Source organism: Castor canadensis, chromosome 14 (genome assembly GCF_047511655.1).
Source record: "Castor canadensis chromosome 14, mCasCan1.hap1v2, whole genome shotgun sequence".
Taxonomy (NCBI): domain Eukaryota; kingdom Metazoa; phylum Chordata; class Mammalia; order Rodentia; family Castoridae; genus Castor; species Castor canadensis.
In genome coordinates this window covers 91,734,909-91,750,464 of record NC_133399.1, presented here as the reverse complement: position 1 = coordinate 91,750,464, position 15,556 = coordinate 91,734,909, and the positions used below count along the sequence as shown (strand labels likewise).

Genomic DNA, 15,556 nt, shown 5'->3' with positions numbered 1-15,556 from the left:
TTAAATTTTCTGTGTCACAGCAAATATGGTAATCTGAAGTCACTGAAAATGATATGCATGTGTATTTAATGTCATGAAATGGTTGGAAGGTATGAATGAATGTAACCAGTTTTTGTACTGGTTACAGTGGCTTATTCCGTAATCCCAGCTACTCAGGAGACGGAGATCCAAAAGATCACCATTTGAGGCCAGCCTACACCAAAAGTTATTGAGACTCCATTTCAACAAAAAGCTGGGTGTGGTTGTGCACGTTTATTATCCTAGCTACTCAGGAGGCATAAATATGAGGAGTGCAGTCCTAGGCTGAGACTCTACCCTCCAGAAAACTTACAAAGGGCTAGTGGAGTGGCTCAAGTGGTAGAGCACATGCCTAGCAAGTGAGAGGCCCTGGGTTCAAACCCCAGTACCACCAAAAAAAAAAAAAAAAAGTGTGGCTTGTAGTAAGGTCTTATGTATATTTCACTTGAAGAAAATGTAGTAAAAGGCTGAAACCAGTCACCAGTTTTACTATTTTAACTCTCTTGTTTATTCAGTTCTGTCTCCTTCCTTCCCCTTCTTCTGTAGCACAACCATATGTAATTGTGTAAAGCTGCTTCTTCATCTGGCATATTGCAAAAATTCAAGGGCCTTTTACTTAGAATTTTGAAACCCAGGAACTCATCTCATCAACTCAGAAGTATTTGCATTTTGATTTTGTTTAGGTTTCAGAAGCCTTAATTTGAATCTTGGAAATGATAATGCTGAATCTTTATGTTCTGTGTTCCATTTCATTTCCTATAGCCAGGGATATCTCCGACTAAAATGGGCAAGGGAAGGTGTGTGCACAGGGCAAGGAAATGCTGTGCGCTAAGTATCTCTGTTTGTTTTTCCAAGAAGTACTGTACTCCATCCCCAGTGCTGTCTTTACAGATAGGTTATGCACTGAGAAGTGGGAAGACCAGGGTACTTCCTGCCATTTTAGGTTAATAAAGTCCAGATGTAACAAGTTTTTATTGAGGACAAAGGAGGCACAAGCAGGGAAGCAGTGGTCTGACCACCTTTATTTCGTCTTGATGACTTCATCTTCCAGAGCTTCCTTCCACATATCAGTTTTAGAAAAGTCTTATTTCCTAATTAATCAACTCTTGAAATACTATTTTAGGGAAGAAAGAAGGGCACACTTTATCTATGTGAGGACTTTAATTTGTGCTCGTGGCAGTACCTAAAAGATACATGTTTCATTCATGCATAAGGTGAAGATGAGAGATAAGTTGGGTAATTTGTATCATAAACTGCTTATTAAAATTTATAACACATATAATTGATTTTTATTCAACTAATTTTATCATGTAAGTTAAACCTTAGGCATCTAGGGTGCAATGAACAAAGAAATGATATATTAGGAATATTTTACAACCATTGTCATTTTTAGGAAACATACCTTACGAATTACTCCTCATGGGCTATGTATGCATTTCTGGGATCACATTACAGTAGAGTAGAATTTATTTCTCTTCCCTTCTTTTTACTATTTGGATTACCATGTTAGACAGAACAATTACATGACATATTTGAAGTGTCATATAATAAAGTAAATGTTTGAAAGTTTGAAAATTTCTGAATTTCAGATACTTTGAATTGCCCCATAGTTTTGTAAATCAAGGTGTCAGTTTCTACCAGATAATTATTTGAAAGTCACTAAACTCAAGACATATGACTATTGTAAAAGTGTATTGCACTGCAATACCTCTTTCAACCCCATAAAAACGATAAGTGGCCTCTATTTTTATACTTCCCAGCTGATAAGTACATTGGAGAATAGACGTCACATTTGCTTATCTTCATAGTGCAGATATTCTGCATATTCTTTTCATGGGTCTGGTACTATCTTATGATACATGTGGAGGGATATAGAAGTTTTGATTTTGATTTTTTGCATAGAAAAATAGTAAGATCAGAAATACATGATTTCTTGGCTCTACCAAGATAATGACAGTGCAGGGGCAGAAGTGTTAAAATTTGCAAAACATTTCACAGTAGAATTTTTTCAAAAGTAATTCCAGGGCTGAGGATATAGCTCAATGGTAGAGCATTTGCCCAGCATGCATATTCCTGCACGGGGTAAAAACGTTTTCAGGCTTACAGAAGTTGAGCAAAAACACAAATGCTCCCATACGCCCTTCACTTCAGTTTGTGGAACGTTAGATTTTTGCCACATTTGTTTATTTTGTGCCTTGTTCTCTGCTATATGTGTAATGTAACGTTTTCTGTAGTCACAGTGCAAGTATATAGTACATTATTTTTATGAATCATGTGAAAAGTAAAATGCAGGGATGATACACATTTATCCCTAAACACTTCCATGTGTATTTCCTTAAGAAAAGACACTCTCTCAGATGTGGCTTACCATACAGTTTTCAAAATCAGAAAATTGACATTGGTCTGTAGATCTTTTCCAATATACCAGTTGTCCCACTGTGTCCTTTAGTACAAAAGAAAAAACATGTTTGTTTTGTTTTTCCTGGTCCAGGATCTAATTCTGGAGTACATGTTAACACTTGGTTGTCTCGTTGCTTATAGTCATCTTTAATCTAGAATAGTTGCTCAGTCATTCTTTATCTTTTACAACATTGACATTTTTGAAGAACACAGCCATTTATTTTGTAGCATTTTTCCCAGTTTGGGTGTATTTGATTTTTCCTTAAAAGACTAAGTGTATACAGTTTTGATCAGAAGTACTGTATGTCATACTAGAAAGCTGTAAGAGGCTCTTTCCTCCAAAAATACTTTGTTACCAGTTTTAATATTATCATGTGGAGAGCAAGGTCAGAGATGCTCAGATTTGTCAGTATATTACAGATGCTCGTTATTTATTCTCCAGTGGATTTTTCTTAAATTGTAGCCTTTAAATTATCTTCTTTAAAGTGCCAGTATATACTTATTTGCCAATACTGGGGTTTGAACTCAGAACCTTATGCTTGCCAGGCAAGCACTCTGCAACTTGAGCCCCCGCCCCAAAGTGGAAATTGTTGAGTAAAATTGGGATGGGGATAAATTTAAAAGCTTAAGTATAGGGTTTGAATGTATCTTATGTAAATGAACCTGGGTATTGCAGTACAAAACAGGGATTGGGTATTTAAGCCCTTGGCCAAGAATGGTAAATTATTTATCCCTGCAGTACTTCTGCCAGGCCACTGAAATCAATATACTGTTCTCCTTTTAGAAGTTTTACACTTTTGCAAGACAAACATTCAAATATTAAATTAGGAGATAAGTGAGAGTCCTATTAGGTAAAAGCAAATAGACATTTAACTTTATTAGTATAATATTCACTTTTTGTTCCATTGTTTAAAATACCAATCCATTCTCTATCCGTGTCTTCTTTCTGCTGCCTCTGAATTATCAAGACACAGAGTTTGTAACTGATAGTATCATTTATTTGGCTTCTATGTTAACAATACTAAAGACAGTTCTTGGTATAGGCAAGGTAGCTTGTTGTGTATTTCTCATTCCCCCACTTCCCACTTCACTTAAGATGATCTCTTGTTCTGCTCTAGAAATGTTTATAGTCACTGGGACGAGTTCAGACTCTGGCTTTGCCACGTGGTAGTTTGTTAAGTGATATATTTGTGATTGTTCATTGGTAAATGAAAGGGAATAAGTCACTTTGATCTAGAAAAACAGAGTAGTCTAGGAAAGTTGCTCAGAATAAGTCAGAATAAAATAAATGGGACTTAATATTTTTATGTATTTGTTTGGGTATTTATTATTTGTTTTTTATTGTTGTGCAGGGTGGAGGTACATTGTGGCATTTACAGAAGTTCTTACAATATATCAAATATACTTGAACTCACCCCTTCCAATTGTTTATGTATTTCTTTCTTTATTTCTCAGACAAGGTTTTACTATGTAGCCCAGGCTGGCTTAAACTCCCGATCTTCCTCGCTTAGCTTCATGAGTGCTGGGATTACAGGCGTGCACCAACACTCTTGGCTTTGTGTGTTTTATTTTTATAGTGTTTCTTTAAACATTAGTGTTGTGCCACTCCTATTTTACATCAAATAGTTATTACATTTTCATTAAAATACATATTTCTAAATAACCTCTAGATTATTAGTTTTTGGCATGAACCTGTTATTGCTAAGTAATTTAAGAATGTAATTTAAAATCACTTATTCTGAAATCATCTATTTGAAATTATGTATGAGATTTTTAAAGTTTGCAGTGCTTTGGAAACATTTCAAGTGCTTCTTTGCTTATATATCTTCATTATAAGCTATAGCATTCATCATAGAGTTTTTAAGGATGCTAACAGATACATAATATTTAAAGATGATTAGTCCAAAGTTACTCAGCTTAGAGAACTACAATCATGGCCTTTTGTTAAGTTTGTTGTTCTTTTATTTATAGGATAGTTGGTTCCACTAGAACTTCTCTGTTTTCATAGCCCTGTTCACATTCCCATAAAAATACATTGTGTGTACACATACATTTGTATGTGCATGCTTATTTAGAAAAGTAATTTTCACTGTAATATACATTTATCTGTTATTATAAAGTAGAAAATGAAAGTTCATTCTGTTTTTTCTAACAATTCTACATTGTATTCCCCTGATTCATAGCCATTTTAAACATATTGTCTTTTATCTGATCATATTTTTTTTCTGTATTTACAAGCATACATATTAAACAATTTCTAAATCAAAGCAAATTTTACAAAATAATTTTATATTAAACATCCTGATGGCCCTTTTATGTGGTAGCTAATTTTCTGTATCATTGTATATTGATTTACCATATACTGATATCATTATATACTGAGCTGTCATACATATGATAGATAGATAGATTTGCACTGCTGGGAGTCGAACCCAGGACTTTAAGCATGCTAGGCAAGCACTGTACCACTGAGCTGTACCCTCAGCTGTGTCTTAAGTGCTGTATTATACCTGATGGTATAAATGTACATAATTTAGTTAACTTATTTCCAATGGATGAGAGGTTTCTGTTAACTTGAACTTCTCACTGTTACAAGTAATATTTCTATGAAATTTTTAAGTCTTGGTGCACTTGCTGAATCAGTTCTTAGATGTAGAAACCTTGTATTTTGGTAGGTCTTTTCAAATTGCCTGTAGAAATGGACTTATCCTCCATCCCTTCCTTGGTTAAAGCCAATAATTTTTAGTTTTGAATTAGGGTATTTCTTACTTAGCCTGTTCTTTATGTTTCCAAATTCTTTTTCTAAAATTAATGTGATACATTGTTTTCAGCAAATTCATATCATAACATTTCTTCTTTTCAGAAGTAGGTATAGGGCTGGAGGAATGGCTCAATTGGTAGAGCACCTGCCTAGCAAGCCATGGGGCCCTGAGTTCAAACCCCAGTACTGCCAGAAAACAAAACAAAATCCCTAGAAGTAGGTATAAAATGCCTAACTTGGAATATATAGCTGTAATTCTCATTGTGAAACCAAAGCCTATTTCACATTACAGTTTCATGTTCTTGAGGAGATTTTCTTAATCTCACCTGTTTCTAGACAGTATAATCCCAAGATTGTCTAATAACAAATTAACGGTAGTTATATGACTAAAACTCATTTTTAAGTGGTATGAAGTTGGAATTTCAAAAAATGTAATTTGGGTTGTACCTTGAAGTCAGGGACAGTATTTTTCTTAGTATCTTTGCATTTCTTAACACTATGTAGAAAAATACCATTTATATAAAAAAATTCATAATAAATCTCTTTGGTTGAGTTTGATTTGTGCTGAACAGACTTTAGGGGTTGGAAAATATGGCCCATGTATCAGATCTCACCCTTCACCTGTTTTTCTGAATGAAGTTTTATTGAAACAAATTCACACACATTCATTTACATATTTCTGTACTGCTTTTTTTGTGCTACTGTGGCAGGGTTGAGTAGTTACAACTCTTGGGACTCCAATGCCTGAAATACTTACTCTCTCTGACTCTTAGCTGATCCCCTGCATCAGATGGTATAAGCACTCTGGCATTAGTATATTTTTGTTCTCTTTCTATAGCACATAGTAGTATGTTCTAACTATATGTTCTTTCTCCATAACTTTGTCAACTTGGTGCATTCACACCTTTATCTTTATTAGTCTTATAGAGAAAGGTGGTACTGTATTTTTTTATTTGCCTTTCTTTTTATGTTAGATTGAATTTATTTTCATATTTAATAGCCATATGTATTTTCCTTTGTCTTTTAAATCCTTTCTAGAACCTTTCTTAAGTGTGTTTACTCAAACCAAATATATAGAATGGGTAAAGATTTATTTAACTCTAGTGAGCAGAAACCATCTCAATGATGGCTAATTCAAAGGAGAATATGTGAGACTGAAATGTACCTAGTTAAAGAAGGATTTTTTTACAAGGCACACACATAAAACCAAACACAGCCACAACTCCAAGAGTTATTTTTCCTACTGAGTTGAATCCCCTTGCACTTTGCCAGATGAAAATCATGATTTTCTATTCATTTTACAACAGGTTGTTTTTCAACTTTATAGAGTCTATCCCTTAGTCAGTAGTAAATGCTAAGTCACACAAAATTCTGTGCTCCAGAACATCAGATGACCATTAGGCAAGCTGCTTATAAATAGGTATAATACGACTTTGAAAGACTGTAAATAATCATTTTGCCTTAGCTCTAAGTTTTGGATAATTTTTTTTAAGATTTCTTCTGCTTTGAAATTATTTCAAATGATACTATTTTCGTATGACTTAACAATGAACTTCTCTTACATTGTAAAAAATCTACTCACACTGCAGTTAATGTTCAAATGTATGCTCCAAATTTGAGTTTTATTTTATTGGGTGTGAAGATCATAACAGATTCCCTCAAAATGACATTTGAAAACAAATATCTCAACAGCCTTAATGCCGAAGAAATTATAACTATAAAGGAGAAAAAAAAAAACCCTCAGACTCTGGCTAACATAACTGTGTTAGTCTTTAATAAAATAGACTATTAAAGCAAACACCCACTGCTGTTCTTAATTTTTCTTTTACTTTTCTGTTCTTAATTGGTGGCAAATGCCCTTAAAATGTTTAAAACAGTCTATAGATGTGTAATGGCACTGTATCATAGTTAATTTATAATACTGGTTTAGTACAATAAATGGGAAGGCTTTGCAAAAAAAAAAAACAAACAATGAACTTCTAAGAAAGTTACAAAGTTCACTGTTGTCTCTTATAAATTATACTCCGTTTTCCTTTTCTGCTGTATAGGAACTCATTACACAATGACAAACGGAGGCAGCATTAATAGCTCTACACACTTACTGGACCTTTTGGACGAACCCATTCCAGGTGTGGGTACATATGATGATTTCCATACTATTGACTGGGTGCGTGAGAAATGTAAAGACAGAGAAAGGCACAGACGGGTAAGTGTTTTCAGTAATTTTTAAATATAGTAAATAACAGATCACTTAAAATGTATTTCTGCAATGATCTCAGACCACCAAGACACATATTATACTTTAAGATAAATTTAAAAGTTTCTACATTTCATATTTGATTCATGTTTTTTCTCTTACTCTATGTGTATGCTTAATTTTTTTTTTTAGCTTATTTATACCCTATATTTTTCTGGAAAGGACTTGAGGTAGCTTCAAAACAAATGCAATTAGAAGACAAAACAGGAAGGAAAAGGGAAAGCACAGCAAGGAGTTGGGAGGAAGATCAAGCCAAATTTAAGGAGGTCAGCATGATTTTTGGATTTCAGCAGCAAAAGAAAAAAAGGAAACTTATTGCACAACTCTTACATGAAAAAAGGAAGATAATGTACTGAGGAAATCATTTTGTAGGATTTTACTGTTTTTTAATTCCCTTTCCCAGCATTAAATTCTGAGATATTTCTCAAATTGGATCCTGAATAAGGTTTTTTATGTATTGTAATAAACCACTAATTAAAAAGAACAAAACAAAATCGAACCAGGCATATACCTGTAATCCCAGCACTCAAGAGGCTGAGGTAGGGGGATTGCAAGTTTAACACCAGCTTTGGCTACATAAAGAAGCACTGTCTCAAAATAAAAACATGACTTTAATGTAAAGTGCATGGATCTTATTTGTTGGTTGTTGAGACTTGCTGGTATAATATCCAAAATATTTTCTAAAAGAGAAAAGAAATTCTAAATCCCCAAAGCCTCTATTTTTGATATCTGAAATTTACTTATAAATGAAAATTACATTATACAAAATAGTTATAATCTCTGATATTAACATATGAGCTTTTATATAATATATACATTTGTCTGAAACCTAAAATTTGAATTAGATTATGAAAAGAACAATTTCTAAGATTAGTTGGATGGTATTTACCTTTGGGGCAGGACTGAAAAAAGATGTAACACATGAAATCGCTGTTGTAATTCAGCGATTCTCAGATGTTTTTAGGCTCAGATTCCCTTTTAGCTTTAAAAAGTATTGAGGCTAGGCACTGGTAGTTTACACCTGTAATCTCAGCTACATTGGGAGGTTGATATTGGGAGAATCACAGTTCAAGGCCAGCCTGGACAAATAGTTTGTGATACTTTTGATTTTTACAACAGAGCCCTTAAAAAAGGGTGTCATGGACCCTTGAAGGGTGTCTGTGTATCTTTTTTTGTTTGTTTGTGGTCCTGGGATTTGAACTCAAGGCCTACACCTTGAGCTTACTCCACCAGCCCTTTTTTGTGGGTTTTTTCGAGATAGGGTCTTAAGAACTATTTGCCTTGGCTGGCTTCAATCCATGATCCTGATGTTTGCCTCCTGAGTAGCTAGGATTACAGGCATAAGCCACCCAGCACCTGGCTGGTGATATTTTGAGAACCAGTGTTTTAATCAAAATGCTGAGGTCAGACATGCTATAAATCTTATGTCTCATATGATTATTAGGTACAGTTGTACTTAGAAGTATACATTTAGGGTCATTAACAGTATTCAGGTTAGGATTTACATATGCTTTACAGTATGATATCCTGCCAGTTTCCCTAAGACACCATGTTCATAAACTTAAGGAAAATGAAGACTAAAAGAAACCATAACAAGTCCTTATAATTATATAAATAATAAGTTATATAAATAGTCCCTAGTCCTTGAGAACAATTCCAATAATATATGAAGTAGCCCATATGTGTCCTCACTAACTATATCAGTCATATTTCCTAGATCAAATATTTTAAAACATTTGATCCATGCTTATATAATACAATGTTTCAAAGCTGAGAAAATCCCCCATTGATTTTTTTCTTCTGTTTTGATGTTTTAAAACACTAAATTAAACAAAAAATATTTCATGTCGGTGTATATATCTACTTAATTCTTTGTCATAAGCCTTTTTATTTTATTTGAAGTTCTCATGCCCCAGATTATTTTGAAGCAAATTAACACTGTATCATTTCAGATGTTACTGGCTCAGTATTTTACAAAATGGTGGTAAATCTCATTGTCCTTTACCTTTTATTTATTATCCTGAATGCTTATGTAAAAAGAACTTTCCCCTTACCACTATTGGGAATCTCTGAAGTACACACTGTGTAGGAAAGAGAGTTTGAAATAATGTTTCCTTAGGATCATCAAAAGTGACCAATGAGATTTGTGTTTCAGTATCTTCGTAAACTCATGAATTTAAATATATTTGGTATATCTTCATCATTATAGTTATTCTTTTCATTGAGGTCCATGTTGGGTTTTTTTTTTTCATTTTCTAAAAAATTTTATTGTATTTACATTTACTCACATGTGTATACATTGTTTGAGCCACACCCCCCAACCCTTTTTTGCTTTAGTGTTTTTTTCACTAGCTCTTGTGTTTTTGCCTGGGACCTATCCCAGACCATGATCCTCCTACCTATGGCCTCCTATGTAGCTGAATCTACAGGTGTGCTCTGCCACTCCTGGCTTATTGATTGAGATGGTTTTTGCCTGGGCTGGCCTGGAGCTGCTCCCAGTCTCACCTGCTGAGTAGCTAGGATACAGGCCTGAGCTACTGTGTGTGTACTTTTGACTAGTAGGAACATATCCAAATTGGTGTCTGTGTCCTCTGACGTCCTTAGACTTCATGTGTTCTGAGAAAACAAGATGATGCTAGTTCATCTTACACATTTCCAGCCGTGAGTGTGGAGTCAGCCATAAATCCAGGATCTCTGTTCCATTGAAGGAAGATGGTATATAGAGCCATTCTGGGTACAAGGAGGTACTTACTGCTTCTGGGTTGATCATTATATCTAGTCACCAAAGTTTATACCTGTCTTCTAATTTAAATTCATTACTATACAGCTTAACCTCTAGTTCTTAAATCTTTATCTCCTTTAATCCTTGCCAGAAATTTCAACATCACAGTCATTTAATTTACTGCACAATATACACGTACAGCAGTGTCAGAATAATTGTACCAAAATTATCAATAGTATGCCTCCTGAAAAATTTTAGTGTTCCCTTTTTCTACTGTACTTTTTGTCCTAAGTATTTATCCCACTAGCATTACATGTACAAATTACTTTGTTTTAAAGTCCATTGGAATAGTTTCTTTATCATTATGTTACTGCTAAGGTGCACTTTAGATTCATTTGTTTAATCTACTTCAGCTTTTAAGGATTGTGTTTATAGGTTTAATTTTTTTTTTTAATTTTATATGGTTCTAAAGTTAAATGTACAGGGCTGGCAGAGTGGCTCAAGAGGTAGAGTGCCTGCCTAGCAAGCGTGAGACCCTGAGTTCAAACCCCAGTATTGCAAAAAAAAAAAGTTAAATGTGCAAAATAAGTATATTAAAGAAGTCTAGTTAGTGTCTCTGTCTCTTCTGACCTGTTGTCTCCCTCCCTTTGTAAGTGGTGATGTATATTTTTAATTTCGTGGTTTATCCCTCCATTTAAAAATTGCAGGTGTGTGTATTTATACTTACCTTTCTTTGAAAAACAGCATACTTCTAGCCACCTTGCTGTCTTCATAACTGATTCCTTTTTTAATTGCTACAGAAGTTTTTATTACATAGATGTATTACAGTTTATGTAACCAATACTGTATACTGATAAATGTTTAGATGGTTTCCAGATTCTTGTTAGGAGCGATGATGAATGACTGCTCTTACACAGTGTATAATACATACCACCTACACCATCAGCAAGTACTTGTTAAGTGGTGGTGTGCAAGCAGCACAAAGAGAATGGCAAAGACTCAGTCTGAAAATGAGTTCCTATTATCATATTTTATTAAAATGTTGGTATTTTCATTGAAGAAAAGCAACACTGAATTTAGTGATTATTTTCAAAGAAATTACCTACCTCTTCTAAAAATCATTAGTATCTGTTTGGATGTTTATAGTATAGCAGGAATAAAACTGTCACATTCAACTTAGATCTTACTATGTGTTTTTAATGGGGCCTGTGGCTTCAAATAGTTGATACCCTGGATCAGATCACTGAATTCTAGTCATAGCTCTCCTACAGGATACTTGAGTACCACATTCCTAGGTGAACACACCTTTTTTAATTTTTTGGTGAGACTGCAGTTTGAATTTAGGGCTTTCAAAGCAGGTGCTCTGTGCTTGAGATACACCTTCAATCCATTTTGCTCTGGTTATTTTGGAGATGGGGGTCTCAAGAACTATTTGCTTGAACTTGCCTAGAATGATGATTCTCCTGATATCAGCCTCCCAGTGTAGCTAGGATTATAGGTGTGAGCCACCAGCATCCAGATGGAATATAGCTTTTTAAGACAAAAATCCAAATAGGAAAGAGGTTAGGACTGGTTAGGGACAGGTTTAGAAATGTGTTCTTACTAAGGGGGCAAGAGTTGTCTCTTTCTTAGTGGAGTAAGATTTGGATCAAATCTGTTATCTTCTTGTCAGTCTCATATTGTCTATGCTGTAATCAGTTGGGGACACTTCTGCCTTAGTGGTGAAAGAGCCTCTGAATCCTGCCAGTGGGATTGCAGCTCTCCACACCTGTATATTTACAGTCCTACAACTTCAGGGGTGGATTTATTTGTCTCAGTGTAGACTATTCTGCTATTCTACACTATATTTACTATTACTGATTTTGCCTTTTAAAGACAATTATAATCCACTAGGAGCAGGGAATGGCAGGCATTTCTAGTCATATTCTATTAATTCCACTCCACTCATGTAAAACATACCTGTGCATTCTAAGTTTGAATTTGATTCAGTTTAAATGTCTTGAGCAGAATTCCATGTGGTTTATGGACCCCTTGAACTCAAAACCTTGAGGTTTTACTGAAAATGTAGATCTCTGGGTAACTCTTACCGTCTGGTACTAAGATCACTAAGTGTCTGACATAGTGATGTTGCAGAAAATTCACCTTTCCCATTGTTTAATTCAGAAAGCACCGTTCCGTGTATGGTAACTGAGGGAAAAAAGCTACATTCTAGAATTGTGGCTTCTATTCATAGTTTGAAAAATGAAACAAACATTTCTAATTTCAGATCAACAGCAAAAAGAAAGAATCAGCATGGGAAATGACAAAAAGCTTATATGATGCGTGGTCAGGATGGCTAGTAGTAACACTCACGGGATTGGCATCAGGTAAAGAAAAATTTTCACACAGTTGCTTTTTAAGAAAACTGTAAACGGATCTCCTCCTCTCCTCAGTTCTTCCCCCCAAGTGCTGTTGATTTTTTAAAAGCATTTGTTTCTCTTCTTCAAAAAATCTTTTTAAATATAAGACTTCTTAGTCTAGTCTTGGCTCAGTCACTTTAAGTTGTCTGGACAACTTGGCTTATTTTTTTGAGCTCATACAAAAGCTTATCTTTTTTCCTTATATGTAAAATAAGTGACTTGGATCAGATGACCAATAAATTGAATTATGTTTTATTTTAGCATTGTAATAAATACCTAATACTTACTGAATGCTTCCTATGTGTCAGTGTTGTGCTTTAAAAAGTTTACATATATAAAAACCTCGTGGCAATCCTGTGGCATAAACACTCTAATTATAACTACTTTACAGATGAGGAGACTGAAGCACAAGTGAAGTAACTTGGCTGCAGTCATGTAGCCAGCAAGTGGCTTGGCCAGGATTTAAATTCTAGCAGTCTAGCTTAAGAGATGGCTCTTTTAATCACTGTACTGCAGTGTTACCACACAATCACTAGGTGTGAGATTTTAAGAACTGGCAGTTGAGGATCTGAAAACAAGTATCAAGCCCATTTTAATCACTTTCAACTTCTATGACGGAAGAGCACATCTATAAAACTTAGAAAATTAAGATTTTTGTGGTGAATAGATTGCATGCACCAGACTTGTGGACTCTGTGAATGACCCAATGATGTTTTTATATGTAGGATTGATCAAAATTAGACCAAGAATTTATATATAATTTTTATTCTGTCAGTAAAAAGATCTTTATGTATGACTTTCTGTTATCTAAAAATATTATAACTACTATAGTAATTCATGAATGATTTGAGCTTCATAGTGGACATCAGACTTTAATGAGACTAATATCATTTTTAACTCTATTAATTAGGTTTGGGATTGAAATATACTAGTTTAAAATCCTGACTTTAAGAACCAGATTTTTGGACCTCCTGGCACATAGCTGTCTTTTGAAAAGTGTTTTAGTATCTTTTCAATACCTTTTCTTCTTTTTTTTTTATGAATTATATTGAATGATGTGATTGGCTTTTAATTACAAACAAAAATACCAATTTTAAAGAATAGCTAATTACAGTTTTTTAAAAAATGAAATGTATCTATATTTATAATTAAAATTTGAAAAATCTTTCTATAATATACCATAATTGATCCTTCATTTATTGGCAGTTATCTGCTTTTGATTACCCTCTTAACTATGTAATTCTCAACTCCCAAAAAATGTACTTAGTTTTTTACTATCTCCAACACATTTTTACAGGGGCATTGGCTGGATTAATAGACATTGCTGCTGATTGGATGACTGACCTGAAGGAGGGCATTTGCCTTAGTGCATTGTGGTACAACCATGAACAGTGTTGTTGGGGATCTAATGAAACAACATTTGAAGAAAGGGATAAATGTCCACAGTGGAAAACATGGGCAGAATTAATCATAGGTCAAGAGGAGGTAAGTCTTGTTTTGCTCAACATGAATTAATCATTGATACAGTGAAATATCTCCAGTTCATTTATTTCAGTCACACAGTAGGTGATTGCAACCTACAATAAAGAAAAAATGTATAACAGAGTAGAATGTACAGTATTTAACTATATTGTCATATACAAGTCACATGCATTGTGATACAAATTTACTTTTTGTATATTGTGGTTAGAAGAGAAGTAGTAATCATTACAATAGGATCAGTGTAAAGTTAACTTTGTATTAAAGTATGAAGATAGCCTAACACATAACATAACTAAGAATGAATTATGAAAGTGTAAATTAAAATAAGCCTTGTAAGTAGAGATACTTTGAAAAATTCAAAGATTTTGCTTTGTGGCACTGTAGTATTTGAATGATTATCTTACAGAATCTTATCTTACAGAATGATATTTTCTAATAGAAAACATCCTAGAACTTAAGATATTACAGATATTCACATGGATATATTTTAAAAATTTTGTTATAGCTGAACTTTAGAGTGAAAAAAGCTGTTGGCTAAGATGTGCAATATGCTGTTTCTTACTTAGTTTAACTGAGTTAATGATGTTTAGGAGAATTGGAGCAGGATGAAATCTGAGTGCCACCCAATTTTGTCTCCACTTAGCAATTTCCAATTTTGTGGGTAAACAGAGGTTGAAGGGTTGAAGTGTAACTGAGTTGTGTTGGTAACAAGACTTTAGGGATCAAGAAAGAGCTAGGAAAATGATTTAATGGGATTAAGATTCCTTGGTATGTGTAGTAATTATTTATTTGGATTCTATTTAAATATGTTATTCATATAAAGTTTTCACTATAGTGGAAATAAATCAAGAAACTTCTAGGTGTTTTACCCATTTGTTGGTGGTGGCACAAGCCCATTTTCCCAGCTTCTTGGGAGGCTGAGGCAAGAGAACCTTTTGAGCCCAGGAGCTCAAGCCAGCCTGGGCAACACAGCCAGACCTGATTTAAAAAAAAACCACAAGTTTCTTATTTGGCAAGCACTGTGTTTGGAGTTCGCTGTAAATTGAGTTCGTATTCTTGAACTGCTTTTGCTTTTTTTAGGGTCCTGGCTCTTACATCATGAACTACATAATGTACATCTTCTGGGCCTTGAGTTTTGCCTTTCTTGCAGTATCCCTGGTAAAGGTATTTGCTCCATATGCTTGTGGCTCTGGAATTCCAGAGGTAAGCCATGCATATGCATGTCATTGAGTGATTATTATGATGCTTTTTGTCTTTAGGGGAATCTTTCTTTTTTTTTTGGAAAATAGCTTTTCTGTGATATGAAAAAGTTTTTTTTTTAATGTAAGCTCATTGCAGACATATTGAAAAAAAATTTTTCCCCCTAATCATTTCATCATTTACTGTAGAAGTTGACTATTTTTTTTTTACCCTCTGACCATGAATTTAGCACATGACAAAGCAATTTATTAGAAAATTTAGTTAAACATCAAGAGTCAGGGAAAACATCTATGACCTAAAGTTTCTTTGATGGAGTT

At 34.1% G+C, this 15,556-nt stretch overlaps 1 protein-coding gene across 7 annotated transcripts in view; it reads left to right on the top strand.

The window, feature by feature from the left end:
• Clcn3 (chloride voltage-gated channel 3) overlaps nt 1-15,556 on the top strand; it is an 83,958-nt gene that overhangs the window by 42,839 nt on the left and 25,563 nt on the right. For all 7 annotated transcript variants that reach the window (XM_074054985.1, XM_074054987.1, XM_074054984.1 and 4 more), the window contains 4 exons: nt 7,228-7,385; nt 12,425-12,524; nt 13,855-14,042; nt 15,120-15,242. In XM_074054985.1, coding sequence (XP_073911086.1) covers nt 7,228-7,385; nt 12,425-12,524; nt 13,855-14,042; nt 15,120-15,242 — 569 coding nt within the window. The remainder of the gene's footprint in view (nt 1-7,227; nt 7,386-12,424; nt 12,525-13,854; nt 14,043-15,119; nt 15,243-15,556) is intronic.